The sequence below is a fragment of the Podarcis melisellensis genome, assembly GCF_964234715.1.
Source record: "Podarcis melisellensis genome assembly, chromosome: 7".
NCBI classification, from domain to species: Eukaryota; Metazoa; Chordata; class Lepidosauria; order Squamata; family Lacertidae; genus Podarcis; species Podarcis melisellensis.
In genome coordinates, this window is record NC_138539.1 from 87,219,097 (window position 1) to 87,243,951 (window position 24,855).

At 43.7% G+C, this 24,855-nt stretch overlaps 1 protein-coding gene across 6 annotated transcripts in view; it reads left to right on the forward strand.

The window, feature by feature from the left end:
- HARS1 (histidyl-tRNA synthetase 1) overlaps positions 1–24,855 on the forward strand; it is a 38,725-nt gene that overhangs the window by 264 nt on the left and 13,606 nt on the right. For 4 of the 6 annotated variants that reach the window (XM_081917850.1, XM_081917852.1, XM_081917851.1 and 1 more), the window contains exons 2-14: positions 1,085–1,298; positions 2,808–2,891; positions 3,312–3,431; positions 6,613–6,708; positions 7,546–7,671; positions 8,285–8,392; positions 8,513–8,611; positions 8,889–8,982; positions 9,269–9,396; positions 9,486–9,725; positions 12,410–12,526; positions 12,822–12,968; positions 13,111–15,673. In XM_081917850.1, coding sequence (XP_081773976.1) covers positions 1,194–1,298; positions 2,808–2,891; positions 3,312–3,431; positions 6,613–6,708; positions 7,546–7,671; positions 8,285–8,392; positions 8,513–8,611; positions 8,889–8,982; positions 9,269–9,396; positions 9,486–9,725; positions 12,410–12,526; positions 12,822–12,968; positions 13,111–13,167 — 1,521 coding nt within the window. In that variant the 5' untranslated portion in view covers positions 1,085–1,193 and the 3' untranslated portion in view covers positions 13,168–15,673. Of the gene's footprint in view, positions 1–6; positions 229–1,084; positions 1,299–2,807; positions 2,892–3,311; positions 3,432–6,612; positions 6,709–7,545; positions 7,672–8,284; positions 8,393–8,512; positions 8,612–8,888; positions 8,983–9,268; positions 9,397–9,485; positions 9,726–12,409; positions 12,527–12,821; positions 12,969–13,110; positions 18,107–18,873; positions 18,964–23,658; positions 23,779–24,284; positions 24,381–24,855 lie in introns of those variants that run through there. The other 2 variants (XM_081917853.1, XM_081917855.1) reach the window with 2 other exon arrangements.

A 24,855-nucleotide genomic window follows, 5' to 3' on the forward strand; every position in this document is an offset into this window, starting at 1 on the left:
TCTGTTGAATATTGATTCATTTGATGCCAGTTGTTTTTAAAAATGACTTGCAATAATTACGGCTTACTTGGTGTTGGATCCGATTGTTATTAGGAGCGTGAACTTCATTGCCTGATCTGTTTCCCTCAGCTGGACAACCGCCTTGTGTGCATCAACGCAGAAAGGCGGTGTACAGATTCAAAGAGGCGTAAATGATGAGCATCAGGAATGTGAATATCATAATATAAGGTGGTTGGTCATCCCCACCCCAATCTGCTGTAACAAGCAACTCTCTACCCATATATTGTTTTGCTTTCTATTTATGTACCAATCCTGGGGGCTTGGGGGGGGGGGACAGCGGGCTGGTGGTGTAATATTGAACAGCTCATTGTGGAAAAGTGGCATATAAATAAATTTGATCAATCAATAAGTTCCTGGAGATGCAAATTTCCCCATCTGCCATGAATCCAGTAGGTGGTGGCCTTTGGCAAACCAACATTTCCTTCTTGGTCCTCAGATTCTGTGCCCATATGCTAAAACGTGGGAATTAAATATTTTAATTTTCGCTAAAACCCCACCTCATTGGCACTTCAGCCTGGCCAATCTTAAAGGGCAGCTGTGTGAGGACTGTTCGGCTAATGGGGGAGCTGGTGACGGGGGCCCAAAGTGGCAGACTTGGGCCTAGCTGACCTGGCTTCATATCTCCCGGCCAGTCACAGAACTCGCTAAGTGATCCTTGGAGCAGCAATTTCCTTTCACAGCCTTTCTCTTCTAGGTTTGGGGAAGGTGTGTGTATATTATGCATGTGTACTTGAGCTCTGGAGAAAGCATGGTATAAAAATGTCACAAATATAACCAGCAGCGTGTTGTAAAATGATCCAATCATTAAGCAGATTTCTTAGCTGCATTGCACAACATCCAAGAGTGTAGGTCCAATCTCCTGCGGGGCATGTTAATAAGAACAACCGCTCATCGTTTCCAGGAGCACTCGGGATTTGCCTATTCACATAGTAATGGCTGGCTTATGTGACTTCCCCACTAAAAGGAATTTTGTCATTCGGTTTTCCTTTTCTCTCCTTTCTTCATGCTGTATACTTCACAACAGTGTCTATTGCTAACTAGAATACAAGAAGTTCCTATTTGGCACAGCAAGACCTGAAATATCTGCAGTGGGGAACTCCATCTGCTGAGGTTAATTGCATAAATTCCCCACCATGCATTGGATCTGTCCCTTCTTTGCAAAAGCTTCCTACAGGAGTCGGCACCTGCCAGTGCGGTTATGCATCCTACGGGCCTTTTCCAGTCATCTCCCAAATCAGGTGTGTTTCATTTTCCACAGCTTCATCATCTAGTTCTTAGACTTTTATGTTGTTAAGTTTTGAAGTACAGTGGTACCTTGGGATGCAAATGGGATCCATTCCGGAAACCCGTTCACATCCTGAAACGAACGTAACCCGTGTCCGCGCGTTTGCGCGTCATGTTTTGGCGCTTCTGTGCATGCGCGTGACATCATTTTGACGGTCTGCGCGTTCGGTGAAACCCGGAAGTAACGTGCTCCATTACTTCCGGGTCGCCGTGGAGCGCAACCCGAAAATGCTTAACCCAAAGCGTATTCATCCAGAGGTATGACTGTATCTGATTTACAGCAATACAGGAAGGTAAGTGTTGGTAAAAGTCTATTGTTCCTCCTTTTGTGCTTGGGTGTGCAGAAAAGCATTCCTACTGTTTGAGAATCATGAAATCTTAGGGATTTTTGAGGTCGATTCTGTGTTGTTAGATTTTCTGGATAGAGTCAGTAGAACAGACTCCTTCAGAAGGTAGTGCACTGTCCTTCATTGGAGGTTTTTAAGCAGAGCAGGGGGTTCGGCTAGATGACCCTTAGGGACCCTTCTAACTCCATGATTCTATTATTACATCAGGCACCTGTAGCTCTGATTTTTTACTCAAATCTTCCTCTAAATGTTAGCCAGGCAAAAGTATTCATGTAATAGTTATTTTGGCCATCTTCTTTGTCATTGTGTCTTTTTTATTTACAAATCACTCTTACAGCCCTAGTATGTTTCATTCTGTCAGGTTGTACTAATGCAGCACTTGGGGGATGCCATTAATTGCTGGTAAAGCATATAGTTTGCACACATGGGAATATTGAATGTTGCCTTATACTAAGTCAGAACATTGGTCCATCTAGCTCAGTATTGTTAACACTTTGCAGCAACCCAGTGGTGGCTTTCTTGCGTTTCAGACATGGATCTCTTCCAGCCCCAGCTGGAGACATTGGGAACTTCTGCATGCAAAGCATGTGCTCTGTCCCAGAGCTGCAGCTCTTCCTTACCACATATGTTTGGTCCCTCATTCAGTCCTTGACATCTCTTGTTAAAAGAATTTCTGGTAGCTGCATTAGGAAAGCACATTCTGTCTGATAGCCTTGGAAATTGCTATCAGATAGATTGGTGCTAGATGGACCAGTGATCTGATTCAGTACAGCAGTAAGTAAAGAGTGAATCTATCAGGATAGCTCAGCTGAAAGCAGATAAGGTAGCAGGCACAAGAGCAGGAGGTCCTAGGCTTGTAGCTTGTTAACAATGTACTCCTCAGGAATGTTTTCAGGACTTCAACAAATGGACTAAATCTCTTTGAGGATGTTATCTTTAGAGACAAATATTATCACTTACCTGCTTTCTAGGTCACCACTAAAACCTAGAATACTTTTAATGAAATTTCTGTAGAATGAAATGTACAAATGTTAACATAGAACCCTGTGCTTGTATTTTGTGACAGTAACAGTTCAGTCTTGTCTGTTTTATCAAACCTGCTCTACTGTTTTCCAGGTGATTGAAGATGTAATAAATCGGCCATCGTCACAGCCGGGAACTGCTACAGAAAAAGGAAACGTGATTATAAAAACTGCCAAAGTAATTCTCCACTTCAGCTACCCATCTGGGTCTTCTGTGTTCTGCTTCCTCTCCCAGAGTCCCCTTCAAGGGCTGTTTGGCTCTAGTCCTCCCTGCAGTGGAACAAGCTGTACACCATCCTCTACACAATCCAGCCATTTCCCATAGAGCATGCAGCTTTTTAAAAAGCTTAATCTGCTGCTTGTTCAATTTTGTTCTCCCAATCACTTTCTATTATTTTTAGCTGTACTTGATTCTTATTTGGAGCTTTTGGGCATAGATCCAAATATTTAGTATTCAACTATTGAAGCATCTGGAAGCCCTTCAATAATTGGCTCTTGTTACTATTATAACACTGTAATTTTTATTCAGCACTTCCTCCTTTTAAAAAGATCTCTTCTAACACCCCCCCCCCACCTTTTCCTCTGCCTGGACCCTTAGGGCACCAGGGATTTTAGCCCAAAGCAGATGGTCATTCGAGAAAAAATCTTCAGCACCATAATCAGCTGTTTCAAACGTCATGGAGCTGCAACAATAGATACCCCTGTGTTTGAGCGGAAGGTGAGGACAGTCACTTAGATCTTTTCTTTCAGAAATGGAACTGGCTCTAATGGCTGACAAAATCATCTGACCTGTATCTCTTGAAGGCTGGCTGAGAATTCTGCACATAGGTTGCTTCAATTCCATTAGATTCAGTAGAACTGAAACTCTGGATTAAGCCTTAGGCAAAAGATGGAAACTTTTGTAGGTTGACTCAACTGGTTTTGGTGTCACTTAGTTCCAGATCAGTAGGACAAGTGTATGAAGCATAGCTTCTGCCATAGAAAATGCACTAGTTCTTTTCATGAAGCTGGAGCTTTCAGGTCTGGTTCAAATGCTTCCAGTACACACTGGTACAGGACATGCAATCATTTGTAGAAAACAAGAAGCACTGAATAAATGTACCATATTTTTCGCCCCATAGGACGCACTTGCCCATAGGACGCACCAAGTTTTTTGGGGGGGAAATAAAGGGAAAAAAGACAGTGCGTCTTCCCGCTGTCCCTGGAGCTTGTGGGGCAGGCAGCGGGGAGAAGCGCTCTTCTCCCCGCCGCCCGCCTGCAGACCAGGTCCGGAGACAGCGGGAAGATGTGCTGCGCCTCCCCGCTGTCCCCGGAGCTTGCGGGGCTGGCGGCGGGGAGAAGCACGCGTCTCCTCGCCGTCAGCCTCCAAACCACATCGGGAGACAGCGGGATGGCGGCGTTTCGCCTCCCCGCTGTCCCCTGACCTTGTGGGGCTGGCGCTGCGGCTCTCCTGAAGCCTGGAGAGCGAGAGGGGTCGGTGCGCACTGACCCCTCTCGCACTCCAGGCTTCAGCAAAAGCCTGCATTTGCCCCATAGGACGCACACACATTTCCCCTTCATTTTTGGAGGGGGGAAATTGCGTCCTATAGGGTGAAAAATACGGTAACTTGTTTTCCTCTCCAACTCTTGTGCAGTATCATTATTAGTTAAGCCATGTTCTGCCTACACGTTTCCTATAGGCATCTGGTTGACCACTGTGAGAACAGGATACTGGACTAGATGGCCGGATCCAGCAGGCTGTTATTACAAAGACAGAGCAAATAATAAATATTTCAGTGTTGCACAAGTCAGCTTTCCATGTTACACAGCCCTTTGTTTTGCATGTCGAGACCCCGCAGCCACCCCCTCGTTGGAAATAACTCACACAAGGACACAGATACAGTGGTGCCCCGCAAGACGAATGCCTCGCAAGACGAAAAACCCGCAAGACGAAAGGGTTTCGGTTTTTGCGTCGCTTCACTAGACGATTTTCCCTGTGGGCTTGCTTCGCAAGAAGAAAGCCCATAGGGAAATCTCCGGGGACCTCTTTTAAATGCTGGCGGTGGGGAGCAAAGCCTTTCCCCCCCCTCCGGCCTTCAGAAGAGGTCCAGGAAGGCCGGCGGAGGCCGAAAGGCTTTGCTCCCCACCGCCAGCATTTTAAAAGCGGTCCGGGATAGCAGGGAAGCGCTTCCCACTATCCCGGACGGCTTTTGAAGGCAGACGGGGGGAGCAAAAACTTTTGCCCCCCGCCAGCCTTCAGAAGAGGTCCTGGACCTCTTCTGAAGGCCGGCGGGGGGCGAAAGTCTTTGCTCCCCCCTGCCTGCCTTCCCGGGAGAGCGGAGAAACGCGTGGAAGCAAAGACTTTCGCCCCCCGCCGGCCTTCAGAAGAGGTCGGGGGACAGACTGTCCCCGGACCTGGTCTGAAGGCGGTTTCCATAGGAACGCATTGATTGATTTTCAATGCATTCCTATGGGAAACCGTGCTTCGCAAGACGAAAAACTCGCAAGACGAACCGACTTGCGGAACGAATTAATTTCGTCTTGCGAGGCACCACTGTATTAGGTTTATGTTATTGGGCAAATTTTGGCCACAACTTTATTGAATTACAGAATGTGAGCGATATTGGCTTAGGCATTGATTGGACCTGACTATATCTGACTCCTGCCCATTGTGCAGGAAGTCCAGTAAGGGTAAGCCACTGGTAGGGGGAGCCCTGTCGATGCAAACCAACTCAAGCTCCTCCTGGTGTTCCTGTCGGGGTCGTGTCAAGGCCTTAGCCCCCCAGCCGGGCTTCAGACTAGATCAACACCCCCGGATTCCTTTAACGGAATACCCTTAAGCATGGAGGGGCAGGTGATGGCCACACCTCCCGTCCCCCACACAAGGTCAAACAATGCCTAACCGCAACCCTAACAACGTTGTGACGATTGCTACGAGGTAGGTTAAAACCAAGTGGCCAGTTCCAATTTGCCAAGTGGAAAAATTCCTACCAGGCCCCTCGGACAACCAAGGCGACCAACCAAAATCCAAAGCAAGGCCATTGCCTAACCTGAAAAATAGGGAGGGAGGGCGGGTAATTGAGGAAGCGAGCCAAAGAGGAAGTCCTCTGGCTCGCTCCTCCATTTAAACGGCCCCAGCCAGTGGATTGGCTGGCCGGGCTCTGACGTGGCTGGGATACCCCGGGTAACAGGACAAAGTCCCTCGCCCCCGGTGGGGAGTGGGTGGCCACACGGTCCACCACAATTCCTCCCCACTGGGAAGTGGAGCGGATTAATCAGTCATAAAATATGTACTACCTGTTGGGTGATAAGCAGCATGGATAAAACCAGCAGAAGATGCTCAGCCCCAAAACTAAGATATACAAATTGCCTACACAGCATTGGCACCATATCCCTTCCCAAACAAGATGGTGGAAGGAAATCCTAATAGGGCCATTTCTAAAAAGATACTATCACAAGGACTCTCAGGGTACTTCAGAGGGTGGAGAAACATTGAGCTCTAGCAGAGCCTATGAAGTTGCCCATGGAAGGATGTGGCCTTTCAGGTATTCCTGACACAGCTGTGTAGGGATTTAAAGGTCAGCACCAGCAACTTGAATTGGGCTTGGAAACCCACTGGGAGGCCATGCAAAATTGGCATTGTGCTCTCTTTGACTCAGCTCAGTCAAAAGTCTAATGGCAGTATTCTGTAATCGTATTTCTGAGAATGCTTCAAAGGCAGCCCATATAAAGCACATTACAGTGCTCTAGTCTAGATATGACCAAAGCATGAATTCCCTGTGGCTAGGTACAGAATTACTTCCTTAAAAGGAAATATTATTGGGGACGGGGGTTACATAATGATATATCCCACAATATTAAACACTGGTCCATACTTGACAAAATATACTGTGTTTCTTTTTGTTTTCTTTTTCTTCAAGGACCTCTTGTTTGATCACTATGGGGAGGAATCAAAGCTGGTTTATGAGCTGAAAGACCAAGCGGGAGAGTTGCTGTGTCTTCGCTATGACTTGACTGTATCCTACCAAAGGATAGGAAACCCTCCTTTACAATGGGGGTTGCTGTCTTTCTTGGGTAAGATAGTCGAATTAGGATATGGCAACTTTGCCTCTTCCTGAAGAATGGAGATCATGTTGTATCCTGCATGCCAGTGATTGCTGTTGAATATAGGTTAGAAAATGCAACTGGTTCAGAAGACAGCTACCACTTTTTATTGGATTGTGGTTATGGGGAGCACATAAGATCAAAGTGTTTACAGTTACCCTGCTTCCAGTGTGATTCTGGGAACAACCAAGTATGCTGATGTTGAAGTTTAAAGCCCTAACTGGTGCAAGGGCAGCATACCTTAGGCATAAGGGGTGTCTTGTCTCAAGAAAGCCTCCAAAACAGTTGAGATCTTTTTGGGAAGTGCTGCTCCACATTCCATTTGTTAGGAAGATTCCTACATCCAAGCCAGAGCATGTTATCTCCTCTTTTGTGCTACAGCTTTGAAATGTTCTACCTAGAGAGACTCTCCTTGCTTTGCCTCTACTAAGTTTTAGGTTTTTGCTATTTTTTCTGTCTTGGATCTATTTAGAAATGACAGTGAGTAAGTGAGAGAAGATATTTTCTACATTTAACGTAAGAGAACCATAGAAACACACCTAATTGTATATGTTCTTCAGAAATATTCTTCTGCAGCTTTTTCGAAGACATGTCTGCAACTGCTTTTAAACTTGTGCTTTTCAGAAGGCACTGGAACTAGCTATTCGTGAAGTAGGAGTGACATAATAGCAACCGTAAGACTGCTGACAAAACAAGATTGTTCTTGCTCTGTGAACGACACACCATTTTTCTTAACAAAGGCTTCCCAGGTGCCATTTGCTCGTTATTTGGCCATGAACAAAGTTTCCCATTTTAAGCGCTATCACATTGCAAAAGTCTACAGACGTGAGAGCCCATCATTGGCAACGGGACGCTACAGAGAATTCTGCCAGTGTGTAAGTATTTGCAGGTTTCTCATCTATTGGGACGCGGGTGGCGCTGTGGGTAAAACCTCAGCGCCTAGGGCTTGCCGATCGCATGGTCGGCGGTTCGAATCCCCGCGGCGGGGTGAGCTCCCGTCGGTCAGGTCCAGCTCCTGCCTACCTAGCAGTTCGAAAGCACCCCTAAGTGCAAGTAGATAAATGGGAACCACTTTATAGCAGGAAGGTAAACGGCATTTCCATGTGCTGCGCTGGTGCTGGCTTGCCAGAGCAGCTTCATCACGCTGGCCATGTGACCCGGAAGTGTCTCCGGACAGCGTTGGCCCCCGGCCTCTTAAGTGAGATGGGCGCACAACCCTAGAGTCGGACACGACTGGCCTGTACGGGCAGGGGTACCTTTACCTTTACTTTACATCTATGGATAGAGAGTGAGCACTATGGAAGTTTCCTCCCTCAAAATATCAGGCTGGGGTAGGTAGGGAGCAGAGGGATTGCAAGAGAGTTGAGTGCTGATACAAGTTTTGCCTTCCTTGCACTTCTGGGAGATGGAAGTGGTTTGTTGAATATTTCTGCTAATGACCCCTAGGCTCTGCTTCTGTGATTTTGATTGCTGCCTTCTGTGCTCTAGGATTTTGACATTGCTGGCCAATATGACCCCATGATTCCTGATGCAGAATGTCTGAAGGTCATGCACGAGATCCTAAGTGCCCTGCAGTTTGGAGATTTCCTCATCAAAGTAAGAGAGCTTACAAGCCTGTGAAAAATGAAAATGGGGTGAAAGTCAAAGTAGAAGAAAGGAATACTGAAATGAGTGACTTTATAATGACTTCTACATAACATTCTTCTTTTTCTCTAGATCAATGAAAGGCGTATTTTGAATGGGATCTTTACAATGTGTGGTGTTCCCAGTAGCAAATTTGAAACAGCTTGCTGCACCCTTGACAAGCTGGGCAAGGTAAACAGTTAAAGAACATTCCGTTTTAATCTGCTAAGCCTGGACGACATCATAAAACAGCTCAGCTGTGTTGTCATTGAGCATACACCAAATAAGTGGAATAACAATTATTATTAGGCCTTGGCAAACTGTCATTCCTCATGCCTCTGTCACATAAATATTGGTAAAACTATCCGTTTAAATGGTCTATAGCTAGCAAAGAGTTTTAGAGATCAGCCAGGAGAAGAACTGCTTTAGTTGAGCATATGCCAAGCTAATTCTCTCCTCTCCTCCACAGGTGACATGGAAGGAAGTGAAAAGTGAGATGGTTGAAAAGGATGGGATTTCTCCAGATGCTGTAGATCACATTGGTGAATATGTTCAGCTCCATGGTGAGTTTCAATTTAGGCACCATTTAATGTGTACGTACTTGATCCCTAGTCTGACACAGCCAGACTGGCTGAGAACTCATGCATGTTTCTGTGTAGATCAAGTGCCCTGCTGCTATTTCCTGTGCTCATAGAATTATGTTCTGGCTCAAGTAGTGTTGAGAGAATTGGAAACATTTGGACTGGGCAAGGAGTAGCAGCCATGAAAAAGACTAAAATTGGTGGACCAAGTGTTGTGGAGACTGCTGGAGTTAGAGCTTTTTCCACCCTGTATTTGCCTCTCCTGCAGGGGGGATATGTCTGATTGAGAAGCTACTTCAGGATCCAAAACTGTTGCAGAGTAAGCAGGCCATAGAAGGACTGGAGGACATGAAGTTGCTGTTTGAATACCTTAGCCTGTTTGGAATCATAGATCAGGTGAGTTGGGATATTACATTAGCCCTTTCTGGCTTTTCCTGGTGTTCTTTCACTCTTGCCTACTAATGAGATTCCTGGCTGCATTGCAGGTAACCATGGACCTGAGTCTGGCTCGTGGTCTAAATTATTACACTGGCGTGATCTTTGAGGCTGTGCTGCTGCACCAACAAAGTGACGCAAAGGAGTCTCTCAGGATAGGCAGTGTGGCTGCCGGTGGGCGCTATGATGGACTTGTAGCAAAATTTGACCCCAAAGGGAAAAAGGTGCCTTGTGTTGGAGTGAGCATTGGTGTTGAAAGGATCTTTTCCATCCTAGAACGGAACGCTGAGGTAAGATTTATTCTTAATGTGTGATCAGAAAGGAAATGACAGAGTTGCATATAGTGATTCTATGTGTTCTATGATGCACAATTCACAGGACATTAAACAGGGTGCTTGTAGTCACATGTCATCCGAAGTAGTGAGAAAGTAGCAATTCCTTTTCTTTGGTCTATTGGCCATGGATATTACCTGAATGTGTTATTTAAGCCAAATATTTAATACATTATGATTCTTGGCATGCCTTCTTTTTCATGAAAACTTCATACAACACACCTTCCTATCAGCAGGAAGAAAGGGAGACCTATCAAAATCTGACTTTGAATGTTTGAGTTAGTTTTTTTTAAGCAGGCTTTTAAAACAGTAAATAATAAAAGCAGATATTTGGTTTAAAGTCACTATATCTAGTTTTATTTCTTTTAAATGGTGCTTTTCTGACAAGGTTTGTTTTTTATTTGATTTTTATTCTGTTAATTCTTCTATGAACTTCATTTGTTGCTGTAGAGGTACAAATTTCCTGTGCCCTCCTGGTTTGCCTGTCTTATGCAGGGAAGCAAAATCACTGATGCTTATTTAACACTGCACTCGGATCTTGGGGAAAGTTCCACTAAAATATTCAGGGCAGGGTTTTAGCAATGCATGAGGGAATGGCTGCATCTTTTAATGGACAACAGAAAGCAATACTGAACTATTGCTTGACTTCTCCAATACCAGCCCTCTTATGCAATGAAAGAAGACACAAACATTGCATGTACTTTTGTCTGCTTAAAGTCTCTGACCGCTAGCATGCAATTGGAATGGCGCAGAGGTGACACTGCACAAACAGCTTAACTTCTGGCACTTAATAGATGGGCGCGGTATAAATAATAAATTATTATTATTATTATTATTATTAGCTTGATTTTGCTAAATAACTAAATAACAAGTGGTTGGTTAATATGCATTAGAATAGCTTAACAACAAAAATCCACAAAGGCAAATATGTGTGTGAAATTTGCCCTACCCCAGATACAGAACTGAGTTACTTAGTTGATCTCTTTCCCTCAACTCAGGATAAAGGATTACAGGATAAAGGTCCTTTCTGTTTCCATCAGAATTCATGCAGGTGCCTGTGCAGAATCACAAGCAGCACACGAGAGGGTAGCTTTCTCTGTTTTTCTCCCAGTCCCAAGTGCCTCATATACTGCCTTGGAACTTGGATGTTCCATTTAGCTATTGTGGTGAATAGCTATTAGATGACTTCTCCACCAGTTGCTGAATCTTTTTGAAAAGACACCAAAGACAGTGATAGTCACTACATTATCTCAGCAGACTCTGTAAGAGAGACAAGCAGGCCACCCAATGAATTCACAATTGATGTAGATTGTGATGCTCTTTATTACTCCCAGTACACAAATTGTCTAGGTGGCTTCAGCTTTCCATGAACAGTGTATGCCAGGGGTCAGCAAACTTTTTCAGCAGGGGGCTGGTCCACTGTCCCTCAGACTTTGTGGGAAGCCGGAATATATTTTGAAAAAACAAAAAAACAAATTCTCATACCCGACAAATAACCCAGAGATGCATTTTAAATAAAAGTACACATTCTACTCATGTAAAAACACACTGATTCTCAGACCATCTGAGGGCCAGATTTAGAAGGCGATTGGGCCGGATCCGGCCCCGGGCCTTAGTTTGCCTACACATGGTGTATGCTGATGTTACCGCAGGGTGTTAGGGGAAGTGTAGTACCTCTGTTGGAGGACTCAGCTCTCACCTGTGCCTCCCAGAAGCTGTCAGCATGCAACAGCAGCCACACCCCAGGAACAACTTCAAATGGCTGGCTAAACCTGGTGAGGGTAGTCAATGAGTCTCAAACCCTCAGTGAGTTAGGGACTTTCTCTGCATGCGAAGACAGGCTCTGGCAGATTGAGTGGATGTGACCATTAGTGGGTCCAATGATCAAGAAGGCATTGTGCACATGCTGTAGAGGGAAGTGAGGGGCAGATGGGGCTCATCAACCTGGGAAGGTAGCCCATCTAGGGGAAGAAAAACTCTGATCCTAAGCCTCCTCTGCCTTGTGGGATATATTTGGGGAAAGCAAAGGCTAAGGAATAAACCCTACACAAATCCAGAGTGGAGTCCCTAAGATGGTTGGATGGTGTCTTGTATGCCACCTTCTGGCAATTCCTGCAGCCAAGCTGGTGCCAAACGTCATGCTCTGCTTTCCTTTGGACCATGTCAGCAAGACTGAGAGGAGAGTCTTGTTGTCTGGGCAGCCCAGGCCCTGCATATGCATATTGCCCAGGCTTGCACCCCCAGAGAGGTCACTTTGCTGCTGCTAACGCAGTGGTTTGACTTCGTCCCCAGAGGCACACTCAATTGTCTCTCGAGACAGATAAATACCAACAACCACAACAAAATGTGACAGCATCAGTGCTTTTAGTTCTCCTCTTTTATCTTTTTAATTTTAGTATACTGTATACCTAATCATATTTTGGAATTTAGATAAGTACGGATGGCCAACTTCTTAAAATTAGCAATGAAACTAGACTTCATTGGAAAAAGAAAAAGTACAAAAGTAGCATTATTAGAGCGCATTTATTAGGACCAATTTCCAGGTCTCAACAAAGACTTGAACTGAGTTGTGGCTTGATTGGTAAATACTGTAATAAGGTTCCAGTTGCTGTGATGAGCTTCTGTCCCTGCACCCCCTTCAGATGTCCAAGGAGAAGATCCGCGCAACAGAGACGGAAGTGCTGGTGGCAGCTGCTCAGAAGAACTTCCTTGCAGAGAGAATAAAGCTCATCTCTGAACTGTGGGGTGCTGGCATCAAGGTAACACTGAGGAGTCAGGCTATACTGCTGCATATCTAGAAGCTGGTATTATTTGAGTCCAAAGTACAAGGAAGTGGGAGAGCTTTCCCAGAGAATAAGGTCATAACCAGGCCCTCCAGCCTGTTTCATGCTTGATGCAGACCTGAAATTTAGGGACAGCATCAGCCTCTGATTTGGTAGAAAGCCTGTATAGTAGTGCTGATGATTCAAATAAATATCTGGGCAGTTCACTTGCTACCACATGCTACACTCGGTGTGAAGGTCTAACTTTCCAATCACTGTGAACTTATTTCAGGCAGAGATGCTGTATAAGAAAAACCCCAAACTTCTGAACCAACTTCAGTACTGTGAAAAACATGGCATCCCACTTGTTCTCATCATAGGGGAAGAGGAGCAGAAAGATGGAGTTGTGAAACTTCGGGATGTCTCTAGCAGGAAAGAGGTTGGTGTTTCAAAGCAGGCTACCAGAATCCATTGATCTGTCACTCATTAAAAAAAAAAGTTTATAGTTTGAATTTCCTTCAGTGGAAGATAATTAGTTTTGATAAATTATGCTAATCCCATGTTCTCTATCTGCTTTTCAGATCATTGTTCCTAAGGAGAATTTCATAGAGGAGATCAAGAAGAGATTGGAAAAATAGAACCCTTTCATTTCATTTCCCTTTTTTAAATCTGGCAGCTGTGTGCCCTCAGAGAATTTTGCTGGTCCGTAAAGCCACCTGGAGTTATTCAGCATTTTTGAAGAACTGGACTTTTGAGAAACGTGGAATACAGAACAGATGAAACAATGCTTTTATTGGGATAAATAACATTTTAGAAGCTGAAAGGAAGTTTTCACATTGCATTCAGTTGCCACCTTTTTCCACCTGTTTTTGTGCCTTTAATGATGATTTGGGAGATTCCCAGGTTTTGAGGCTATTTTATAGAAATTTGTTTGTGGAATCCAAATCATCTGTGTCTGGGAAATATATTGTAGTTTTGACCCTAAAACCAATGGTGGCAGTCAATGACTGATGCCAATTTCTAACCAGCATAAATTTGCTCTTACATCCATATTGCATAACTAAATCACAATGAAAATGTACAGGAATAGCATCTGATACTACAGCAATCAGGAATTACGTCTTCTGTTTAATTACTTCTACTTTTATATGTGAAATCAGAATATTTCTCCTGAACAAGCAAAATATTAGGATTTCATGACCAGTTTACAGGGAGAAAACTCTTGACAGCAAGTTGATGTCCTGATAGTTTATTTACCTGAACCTAAGCTGGCAAAAAGCAAAACTTCTTTCTTTGGTCTTTGTTGGAGAGTACAGAAAAAGCAACATGAAATGTGGTACAGGTGCTCTTCCTTTCTGTTTTGCAAACACTCCACAGAAAACCTACGCACTGGACTGTGCCTCTTTGAACTGAATGAAAGGGAATAGTGAATTCTGCATTCACACAGAAGGGTTTGAATAGTTAATACTGAAACTTGCAGCCTTGGTTTTCCCCCCTCTAAAAACAACAACATCCTTAGTTAGGACAAGGTGTTCCATGGTTGTTCGTGTTCCATAGTTGGAACAACCAAAATAGGGTGATATTCTATGTTTGCCATGCTCTGTATGACCCCATTGGAATAAATGGAATGAAGTTCATTAACAGCAGTAGCCCTACTCTGCATATGACTTACTATATATCTATATATATTTATATAAATAGTATTTAAATTATACTGTGTATAATGTACAGTTTGATGTTCTTAATGACATTGAATAATGATGATGATGATGATGAAAATCCCCCTAGTGGAGAAGTTTGTCATTGCTACTATTGTAGCTAACTTTTACTGTGTATTGTACAGTAATATCTCTGCGAACATCTGCCTCGTCTAGCGTCCATTCCAGCAAACGTCCGCGGCAAACCCAGAAGTACTGGAACGGTTTACTTCCGGGTTTGCCACTCACGCATGCGCAGACCCACCAAATCGTGCTTCACGCATGTGCAGAAGTTCAAACTGCTCCGCGCGCAGACGTTGCACTTTGCCCTGCATCCTTTTCAGCTAGCAGCCGAGGCTCTGGAACGGATCCCGGTCGCAAAACAAGGTATGAATGTACAGGGGAACCTTGGTTTACGAACATAATCCATTCCGGAAGTCCGTTCTTAAACCAAAGCATTCTTAAACCAAGGAGTGCTTTCCCATAGCAGTGGGGGACTCAATTTACAAATGGAACACACTCAACAGGAAGCGGAACATGTTAAGCTTCCAAGGCAGATTTCACAAACCAAAACACAGACTTCCAGGTTTGCAGGGTTCTTAATCCAAGTTGTTCATAAACTAAGCTGTTCTTAAACCAAGTTACTACTGTACAGGCAGTAACTGATTTGCACAGGTTTATGTACCGGACCCCCATGCGCATTGGTGGGGCCCACATAATGCTGTCTCAACTGCCCCCGTCCTATCGCACCTCCTTTTGTGATGTTTTGTGACATTCTCGGATCACTTCCAGGTTTGGCACGATACACATGTGCACAGTTGCACACATATCAGGCATACATAAAATGGCCACTGCCTGTGTCATGCACTCCTGTATATAGCAGAAAATTTAACTGTGATGCATGCACACAAATAAATACAAATCCAGTGGCAGCCTCATATCAAGCCCAAAGAAAGTCCATACGTTTAAAGCCTGCACACTTTCTTCTCTGGTACAGTCTCCACATTCTCTGAGCATGATGAGCCTATAAAATGTAAAGGTTGCTCATGTATTTTATTTTTTTAAAAAAGGACTATTCACTTAAAAATAAAATAATTCTGCAGGTGTTTTTTTTTTTATGTCTCTCTGTTGCTCTGATGATGGGCTATTCTTTGATGTGACCAAGTTATGCCTCAGCTAAAAAAGATTGGCAAGTTAAATTAATGGAATAGGCAAAATTGACAAACGAAGAGGAAGAGTCTACAATGAATTTAAGGAAGAATGGAAGATGTTTATTGCATATATACAACACATTGTACACAGGTTAATACATTAGCAGGGTTTTAGGACTACTTGTAATTTTGATATGAATGGGCAATAGGTAATTTAAATGGTTTTCAAATTTAACAATGGACATGTGGTATATTGATTAATAAAGGAACCAAGGAAGGGACTTGGAGGAAGTCAATCTGTTTTGTTTTGATTTTATTTTGTATTGTTTTTTATTTGTGGTTTGTTTTTTGAAAATTAATAAAATGTTATCGAAGTTATGCCCAAGCGGGCTGACTTGCATGGACATTTTCACACGGAGCAACCTGTCTGAAATTTATGGCCATTCCACCGAAACAGCTCACTTTCATCTTCAGTTCTAAGCTCCATGGAACACAGCAGAACTTACTTCACATTAATGTGCCTAGATTCCACCTGTTAACTGCAGTAAATCCTGCAGGACAGAATTGAAAATAAGCTCCATTGATGTTAAATTAGGAAAGGTTCAGATGCAAAGACTGGTTTCATTCAGTGCCAAGTTCCTCAGGGTGAACTGTATTAGGCTGCTACAGCAGAAATAATCATAGCGGGTGGCGCTGTGGGTTAAACCACAGAGCCTAGGACTTGCTGATCAGAAGGTCAGCGGTTCGAATCCCTTCGACGGGGTCAGCTCCCGTTGCTTGGTCCCTGCTCCTGCCAACCTAGCAGTTCAAAAGTACGTCAAAGTGCAAGTAGATAAATAGGTACCGCTCCAGCGGGAAGGTAAACGGTGTTTCCATGTGCTGCTCTGGTTCGCCAGAAGTGGCTTAGTCATGCTGGCCACATGACCCGGAAGCTGTACGCCGGCTCCCTCGGCCTATAGAGCGAGATGAGCACCCAACCCCAGAGTCGGCCACTACTGGACCTAATGGTCAGGGGTCCCTTTACCTTTAACTTACAATCCTATACACACATTTGTATGCCCTATCAAATTGAGTAGACTATCAAGACACACTCACTTGGTGGCAGCAGTCCCATACATCCAGCAACACACATCCGATGGACCTGTGTGCATGCTAATAGAGTCAGCGAGAAGCCAGACTGTCCAGATATGTGGCATCAAGTATTTTATTATTTACATCAAATTAAGTAAAAGAACATAACTAGCAGTGCGAGCTGCATCTCACACAATCATCCTCTCTGAGAGAGAAGAACAAAGAACAGAAGTTTTACAACCTTCCGTTCCCACACATACAATCATAACAAATTATATCATCTGGTCATGCGACCTCTGCAATAGTTGCACTGGAAACACTGACATACACATGTGTAAGATCACAGTGTTAGTCAGCAACTTTGTACACAACAGCCTAGGAGTGGTTCCTCTGAGCCCAGCGGGATTTTGAATCCTAGCAGATGTGCATAGGATTGCATAGTTAAATACAAGACTCAGTTGGAAGATATTTTCCATATAGCTAGTGGTGTTAGCTTGTTGCAACAAAATTAGCAGTCTTGCAGCACCTTAGAAACTATGACATTTAATATTTAAGCTTTATTGGAGTGCATTACAATTCATATGTTTGAAATGCTGAGTTACAGGTATACACACACGGGGTCTGAGGGAAACTAAATGGGAAAATTCAGCAACAGTGATAATTATGTGATTTATTATTACTACTATTATTAATGTAACAGTTGTTGATAACACAGGCATCCTGACAGTAAGCAGGTCTCGGTTCCGATTTCTGAATGAAGTTCTACCAGACCAGAAATTAATGAACATGACTCAACAGGTCTCATTTTGAGAAAGCATTAGTGAGCATGCAACCCTCAGCCCCACAAGCAAACCTCTCAAATGAATTCTGCAGTTTCAGCGTTGCAGTCTTCCTTTTAGTATCGTTTCCCAAATAAGGGATATTTTAATATTAACCACTTTCCTCCTTTCCCCTTGTACGTTGCATATGGTTTGGGGGGTTTTATAAAGCCTGCAGGCAGAGACAGTCTTGTTTTTAACGATATGGTAATTCCACTTTGGGGGCCTTTTTTGGCTGAAGAGAGGGGTACCAAATGCTCTAAGGCAATATTTTTTATTTTTATTGCCAGAGTATCCTGGAAGGCTGAAATGTCCCCTCCCTGTTTAAACACACACACACAGCCATTTCTGATGTCAGACTTGGGAGCTAAATATATGCACATGGGTTCAGAGAAGGGGACATGTAAACAAAGTGTTATTCGCGTCACTTCCTCTCTCCCATTCTTTCATTTCCCGCCCCGCCCCTCTCCTCCTCGTGCCATTCCCAGCCCGTCTTGCATCAGCCTCCCGGGCGCCAGCCGAAGACTGAAGTGCGGGCAGCTCTCGAGGCATCGGCGCGAGCCAGTGCGCATGCTCAGAAGCGGGCATCGCCTGCGCGTGGCTGAATGCCCCGCCCCCTAAAAGAGCGGGCAGCCCTCGCAGCCTCGAGACAGGCGACTGCGCATGCTCGGAGGCGCTGAGGTAGCGAGCGCGGAGGAACCGAGGCTCCGGCGGCCTCTTTTCCCTTTCAGCCGCTGAGCGAGGCGGGCGGCGGCGGTGGCCATGGCTGAGGAGGAGTCGCTGAGGAAGCAGGCCGACTTGGTGCGGCGCCTGAAGCAGGACAAGGCCCCCCAGGAGGAGGTGAGGCGGGGCGGGGGGTGTCCTTTCAGGCCGAAGGTGGGCGGGCGGGCGGCGCCCCCGGCAGAGGCTGTGGGGAAGAGCGGCCGCCGCCTCCTTCCATGCCCGGCCCTGTCATTTGGGACGCGGGCGGGGAGGCCCCCGAGGCGCTAACAGCCTGGAAGAAGTCGCTATCGGGGGCGAAAAAGATGGATCTCTACAGGATAAATATATACACATACTGTATATGTAATTAGGAAACGGGGACCTTATTGTTATTATTCTATGTTTTCCCCTGACAAGGTCTCAGACTGGACATGTCAAAATTAATAGAATTTTAGAGTGGGAAGGGATCTCCCAGGTGTCATCTAGTCCAACCCCCCGCATTGCAAGAATTTCGGCTAAAGCATCCGTGATAGATGCTTAAAAGCCTCCAAGGAAGGAGAGTTTTCCTCTGTTTTCCTTTCTCCTTCCCCTCTCTCTCTCTCTCTCTCTCTCTCTTTAACAAGTGAGTTCTAACACACAACAATTAAAATAAGCAATTTGTAAATGGATCCAAACTGTTTTAAAGCCATCTTATACTGAAAGATTTGTATTTCGTAAAATGAGCGTAGGAGAGAGGCTTCACCCACAGCAGAATTTGCCATTATTGGTGAGTTTTAATGGATTGAGGATGGTATCGGGGTTAGAGTATTACGCATTACCAAACTTACTTAAGTAAAGCTATTGTATAAATACGAAGTAGATAAAAGCTGTGTAACTTGGATTGATTAAAAAATGTTACCTTTCAGATTGCAGAGCAGGTGGCAAAGCTGTTGGACATGAAGGCAAAAATATGTCCTGAGGAAGACAGACCTAAGTTTGTCCTCAAGACACCAAAGGTAAACCTTTTAGCCCCAACCATACTGTGATAAGCACCAGTGCATGGCAGAGCAGAATTCATTCATGTACAGTACACTCTCATTTTCTCAAGTGCGCACACTTTATGCAAATGAAAGCTTACGAGGGTTTAGGAAGACTGTCTTGTGATTTCCATTCTGATGGCTCAAGTCATGTCCTGGAATCTAACATGTCTTTCTCTCAGTGAAACTATAGGTGATTTATTTGTTGCTCCTACCCCTGCAAATTCTAGATGTGTATTCAGAAGTGAGCCCCACTCTCTTCTGTGGGTCTTGTTGTCTGTTAAGTGTACATAGCAGGGGTGCGGAACCTAAATCCTGTGAATTGAACGCAGTATTTCAGTCCTCTTGTATCTGGCCTTTTTTCTACATTCCAAGCTGCCCTCCTTCCTCAGGCTACACCCCTCACTGTGGAGTCCTATATGCTCAAACTGGGATCAGTTTTCTTTGAAGCCTCCAGCAATATAGGAGATGTGAAAGGACTCAGACCCGATGCTCCATAAATGTCCCTACAAGGTGTTGTAGCTTTAGCTGCCCTTTTCTCAGTCTTTTCCATCTTTACTATTTGAGTTGAGGTAACCAGAACTGTGCACAATATTCCAAGTGTGATCTTACTGTAAATTCATATAACAGTATTATGGTATTGGCAGTTTTATTTCCAATCCCTTTCCAATCATTCCTAACATGAAATTTGCCCTTTTTGCAGGTGTTGCACATTGGGTTGATTTCCACATCAAGCTTTCCACTATGGATTGCATACAAAGCAGTGCCAGTAGAGCTCACTGGCGCTTCCATTTCCTCCTCTCTGCCCCATGCCATCCCAAAATCTTCTCCAGAGCCCACCAACCTCCCAGAGGTGATTTTGAGGACTGGGGGGGGGGGCACTACAGAAGAGAGGAGGATTAAATTACATTCCACTAGTACATGCTTCTTTCAAATAAAAATAAGTAGTTTGCAGTCCAGTTTAGGAATAGACTAGTTACTGTATAGTTTATTAACTTGGCAATCACAGCTTTTAACCCTATGGTTTCATTAATTTGGAACAGTGACCTGATGACTGAAGTGCATCTCCTGCTGCAGCTTATCTGTCAAGGGTGCTGTGATTTGCTACTAGCAATGCTATCCCATTCATGTTTCAATGTGCTTTGCTGTGCTGGTGCAAGATGCAGACCGGATCCAGGAATAACGAATAGGACACTGACTAAACTGGCCATTTCTCCCTCTCTCACCAAAATAACTTCCCTACCCAATTCCGCCCTTTCCCAGTGCAGCTGGGCTACTTTAGCTGCATATAACACATACTTTGCACTGCTGCACCAAATTCTAAATGAGTCCAGAGGTTTAGCATAGTAATTAGCTGCATTGCACCAGTGCAAGGGGACTTATGTTGTAATCTTCCTGCTTGCGCAGTTCTTACCAAACAGTAGGATCCTAACTTGCATGTAGTACTGAGTGGCCATTTTATCTTCAAAGACCATACATTGTTGGAATCAGTGCTGTAGCTTATGGGGCGAGGGGCTATCCGGGTTCTTGCCCCAGGTGAAGCCTCCAGAAGGGCGCCATTGAGGCTCCCATCCTGTGTGGGTGGGTTTATGGCAATGTGGGTGGGAGGTGCCAACTCGGTCTTTGACCTGGATGAAATAAAGCCTAGTTTCGCCCCTGGTTGAAATAGGCAATTGGGAAGTGTTGGCCTTGAAGAAAATCTGCACCAGCCTTCTTCCAGGTATATATCTGTTTAAGCAGAGATATGGAACTATGGCTCTCCTGATGTTCTTGTACTACAACTCCCATCATTGTAGGCCATGCAGATTGGGGCCGATGGGAGTTGTGGAGTCCAGCAACATTTGGAAGGCCACAGGTTTCCCATTCCTGTCCTAAATGTTCACAATCTGGGTGTTTATTGATCCAGCACAATCATTAGACAAATTCCATCCACTTCAGCTGTTATACCCTTCTGCAACCATATCTGAGTGGAGATAGCAACCTTCTCATTAGACTGTTAAAATGCATTGTTGGTGGTACTGCCCTTAATTATGGTTGGGGAACTCTTGTTGGTCCTAAACAGGACTGCAAGATAACTGGGACAGGACATTTTCATTATATTATGCTAGTGCTTTATCAGATTCACTGGCTCCCAGTCTGCTTCCGATTCTGAGCCCTGGTTTGATTTTATCATCTTGGGACTAGACTACCTTTCATATTTACCTCCCTGATCCTTCAGATTGTATTCTATGTGTTCCTATCAAGGAAAGTGAACCAGATGGCTGCTTGGAAGAGGGCCTGGTTACATCAACACCTCAGCTTCCATTTTTGTGGGTTTTTGGTGCATGTGGAAGACTTTTTATTTATTTATTTATTTATTTATTTACCTACCTAGCCTTTTAAAAAAATCTTGCATTTTTGAAAAAGTTACATTTCACTTTATAATCTGAGCTGCTAGTATGTTTTCATTTTTCCACTTTTCAAAGGATAATTTTTTAAGGCTTTGTCTTAACTGTTTCGCAATTCCCCAACATCCTGTTTTTCCAATATGTTTTGGAACAGGAACCACCATTCTCATTTTGATAAACGCTGCACTTGAACAGCACAAAGACCTTGAGGAAAGGGTGTTACCAACTAATCTACAAGACATTGTTTCTTTGGATTTACTGTTGGCTTCTTTTTATTCTCCACTCAAATCTGGATGGGCTCCAGCTCCATGTCAGGAGGTTGAATGGAGTACACGGAGAGACAGGGTTTTTCCAGACCAAGTCATGCCGTCCCCTCCTGAGGTAGTAATTGCACAGCTTTATCATGCCGGATTCTGCCCATTGACATCTCTCTGAGGGAGCAGTGACCACAGCAGTTCTATATATGACTGCCACACTGCATAAATTTATCTGCGGAAATCAGAGGCAGCCTGATCCCATCCAGCCATGTTCCTCAGACATTCTAAGGTAGACTAGTTCATCTCTGCAGAAACATCCTTTGGCAGGAGGTTGCTCCAGCAGGTTCTGTCACAGGGTTCTCCTCCCACCTTCTGGTGGGTACTGCTTTGTTACATTCGTTTCTTGAGTGCTCCAGTCAAGAGGTCTCATTTTCCTTATATACAGTATTGTTCTTTATTGAAATTGGTTACTTTTTTAAAAGTTATGGCTACCACCTGGGAGGAAGGTTCCCTCTTGTTCCAGCTGGCCACTACCAGTTTTTATAAACTTTGGCCCCAGCCTACCAGATGATCCTTTCCAATATGTTTTACTCTCCACTGACAAGAAAAACGCTTTACAGAAATTCCTACTCTCCATTTTCCATTTACTGTATCTCAAATACAGCTGTTATAAAATCTTGCAGCCACTAGAGGATGCTCTTGCACAAATAACACACTGCTTCATAAATACTGTTTTTCCACACTGGGTTCTGAAAAAAAGACTGAAGTTCAGCATGATTGTGTGTAGGCGCACACTAGACTAGCTCAGAGACATCCTGGCCCTTCGTTCTAAGTGTTCAGAGCCATCATTTTGTTTCTGGTTGGTGGAACTCAAGGTTCTGGTTTTTAAAAAGCAGGTACATCAGGTCTGAAGCTTGTCTATCCCTGCCTACCGTGCCACAAGCCTCTTCCTTGTTTTGGTTGTAACAGGCTAGCCGTACAGTATGGCAATTGCTAGGTCAGAACTGAGTAGGTAAGATCTGGATCTGGATACTATCACATTTAAACCCCAGCTCAATATAAAAATTCATGTAGAATGTAGTAAAGGTAAGAGCTAGTTTTCCTTGCTAATTTGTTTCCTAGCTTAGTTGGCTTGTTAGGCTTTGAAGCTTGAAAACTTTATGTTAAATCCCACTTCCACTTTGAATTCCAAAGTTTGGCATAGTTCCTTTGCCTTTGATAACTGTTTAGTTATTTACCCTCACAAAACAGATTGCAACCTCAACTGTCACATGTAACAGTATAAGATTTTAAGATTCTAAATTATTAAAATAAAAACAATGACATTTAAAACCTGCAGGAAGGAAAGCAATTGCTGAACACAGCATCATAAAGCCCCAATGCAAACTGGAGAAAAATAGTTAGCAGACTATTTTTAATTAATTTAGACTATATAATATATAGTTGTTTTAAAGCTTGCTGGTTTTATCTATGAGTTACCTGCACTTTAGTGCTGATTTTATAGTTTGATTAAGCATCTCAACTTTTTCAATATATATACAAGGTGGCTTACAAGAATGTCGAATTGCTTATTTGCATTCTTATCAGGAATAGACCTCCACATGTAGGTCTTCCACCCTAGAACAAAGTAACAGACTTCTTCCTTCTGACTGATATCTGTTTACATTTTGGCTGCCTTGTCAGGGGGACAAAAAGCAAGGCAGCTTATAAGGAAAATAAAAATATAATATTCATGAGGATCCTCCCCTTAGGGCCATTGGTGGTACATGACCCTGTTTTGGGGTGGGGAATCCTAGGGCAAAGTCATAACTTTAAAACCTTTTCTTAAACCACAAATTCTTTTGCCTTTCTGCCCAGGTAAGATCCTCCAGCACCATGTTCTAGAAGAGTTGTCATGGAATTTCTTCACATTACTGAGTGCTGAAAATGGTGCACCACTTTGCCGACCTTCTCTGTTCACTTTGCCTGAACATAGCATGTGTTCAATGGAACAGAAGTCCATCAAGTTGTCTTCTGTTCTGGACTTTCAGGGTACCAGGGATTACAGTCCCAAGCAGATGGCAATCAGAGACAGAGTCTTCAGCGTCATCATCGATTGCTTCAAACGCCATGGAGCTGAGACAATAGATACTCCAGTATTTGAACTAAAGGTGAGATGGGGCAGCAGGGGGAATAGGGCAACTGAGGAAAGGTACTGGTAGAAGTGGCAAACGTTAGTCCAGAAGTCAGACATAGATTTCAAGTTCTAAAACATAATAACACCAGAAGGGGGAATAAAGAAATGTTTTAAAGAGCTAGTGTCACCCTGAATTTCCTTCCTGTGGAATTACTTCCTACACTTAAGCTGCAGTCCTACACCTCAGGAATGTCACACTGAACCCAGTGAGACTTCTGACTAGGTATGTATAGGATTGCAGTGTCAGTTTTACATTTTTTTAGTTTATTATTGTGTTGGTTTCTGTTATATACATTTTGTAAGGGGCACTTTCATAGGGAAGAAGAAAAGTTGGGTGGAAAGCCTTACGGCTTTATAAGAGCAAATTTGCCTGAATATGCATTTGTTTTGCCCTATAAAAACCTATTGTTTACCATAACTCTACTTGCCTTTGATTTGTTTTATTTTTTCTACCCCCCTCTCCCACCCCTTACTTTTTAGGAAACTTTGACAGGGAAGTATGGAGAAGATTCCAAGCTGATCTATGATCTGAAAGATCAGGGGGGAGAGCTCCTATCTCTTCGCTATGATTTAACTGTATCCTTAAATCCCATGCTCCTAGCTTGGGCAGAAAACTGCTCTTCAGCAGACGAGGAACATCTGCACTTACTCCAATTAAAAAATGCAGGTTTTTTATTACTCAAGCTAAGTAGATTCAGAAACTTTTGGAACATCATTTTCATGGCACAATTCTTTTTTAAAAAACACACAGTTTTTTTGTTTGTCACTTTGTCACAAGCATGGAAACAGGCAACGATGTGTAAAAATTGAGGTAATAGGTGTACGTTGGGTCATGCAGACTAGCAGGTTTTGTACAGTCCTATTTTTTGAAAGAGGAGGTCACAGTTGATGCTGAATCACAGGAACCATTGTTGCTCTCAATTTTTAGGAGTATTTGCATATATTTTTTTAATGGTGTGCCTCATTTAAAGAAGTATAATCTTTTCAAAAGTGAATGTGCCCCATTGCTTCTATTCATTTACACATCTTGTTCTTTTTGCCTCCTGATGTC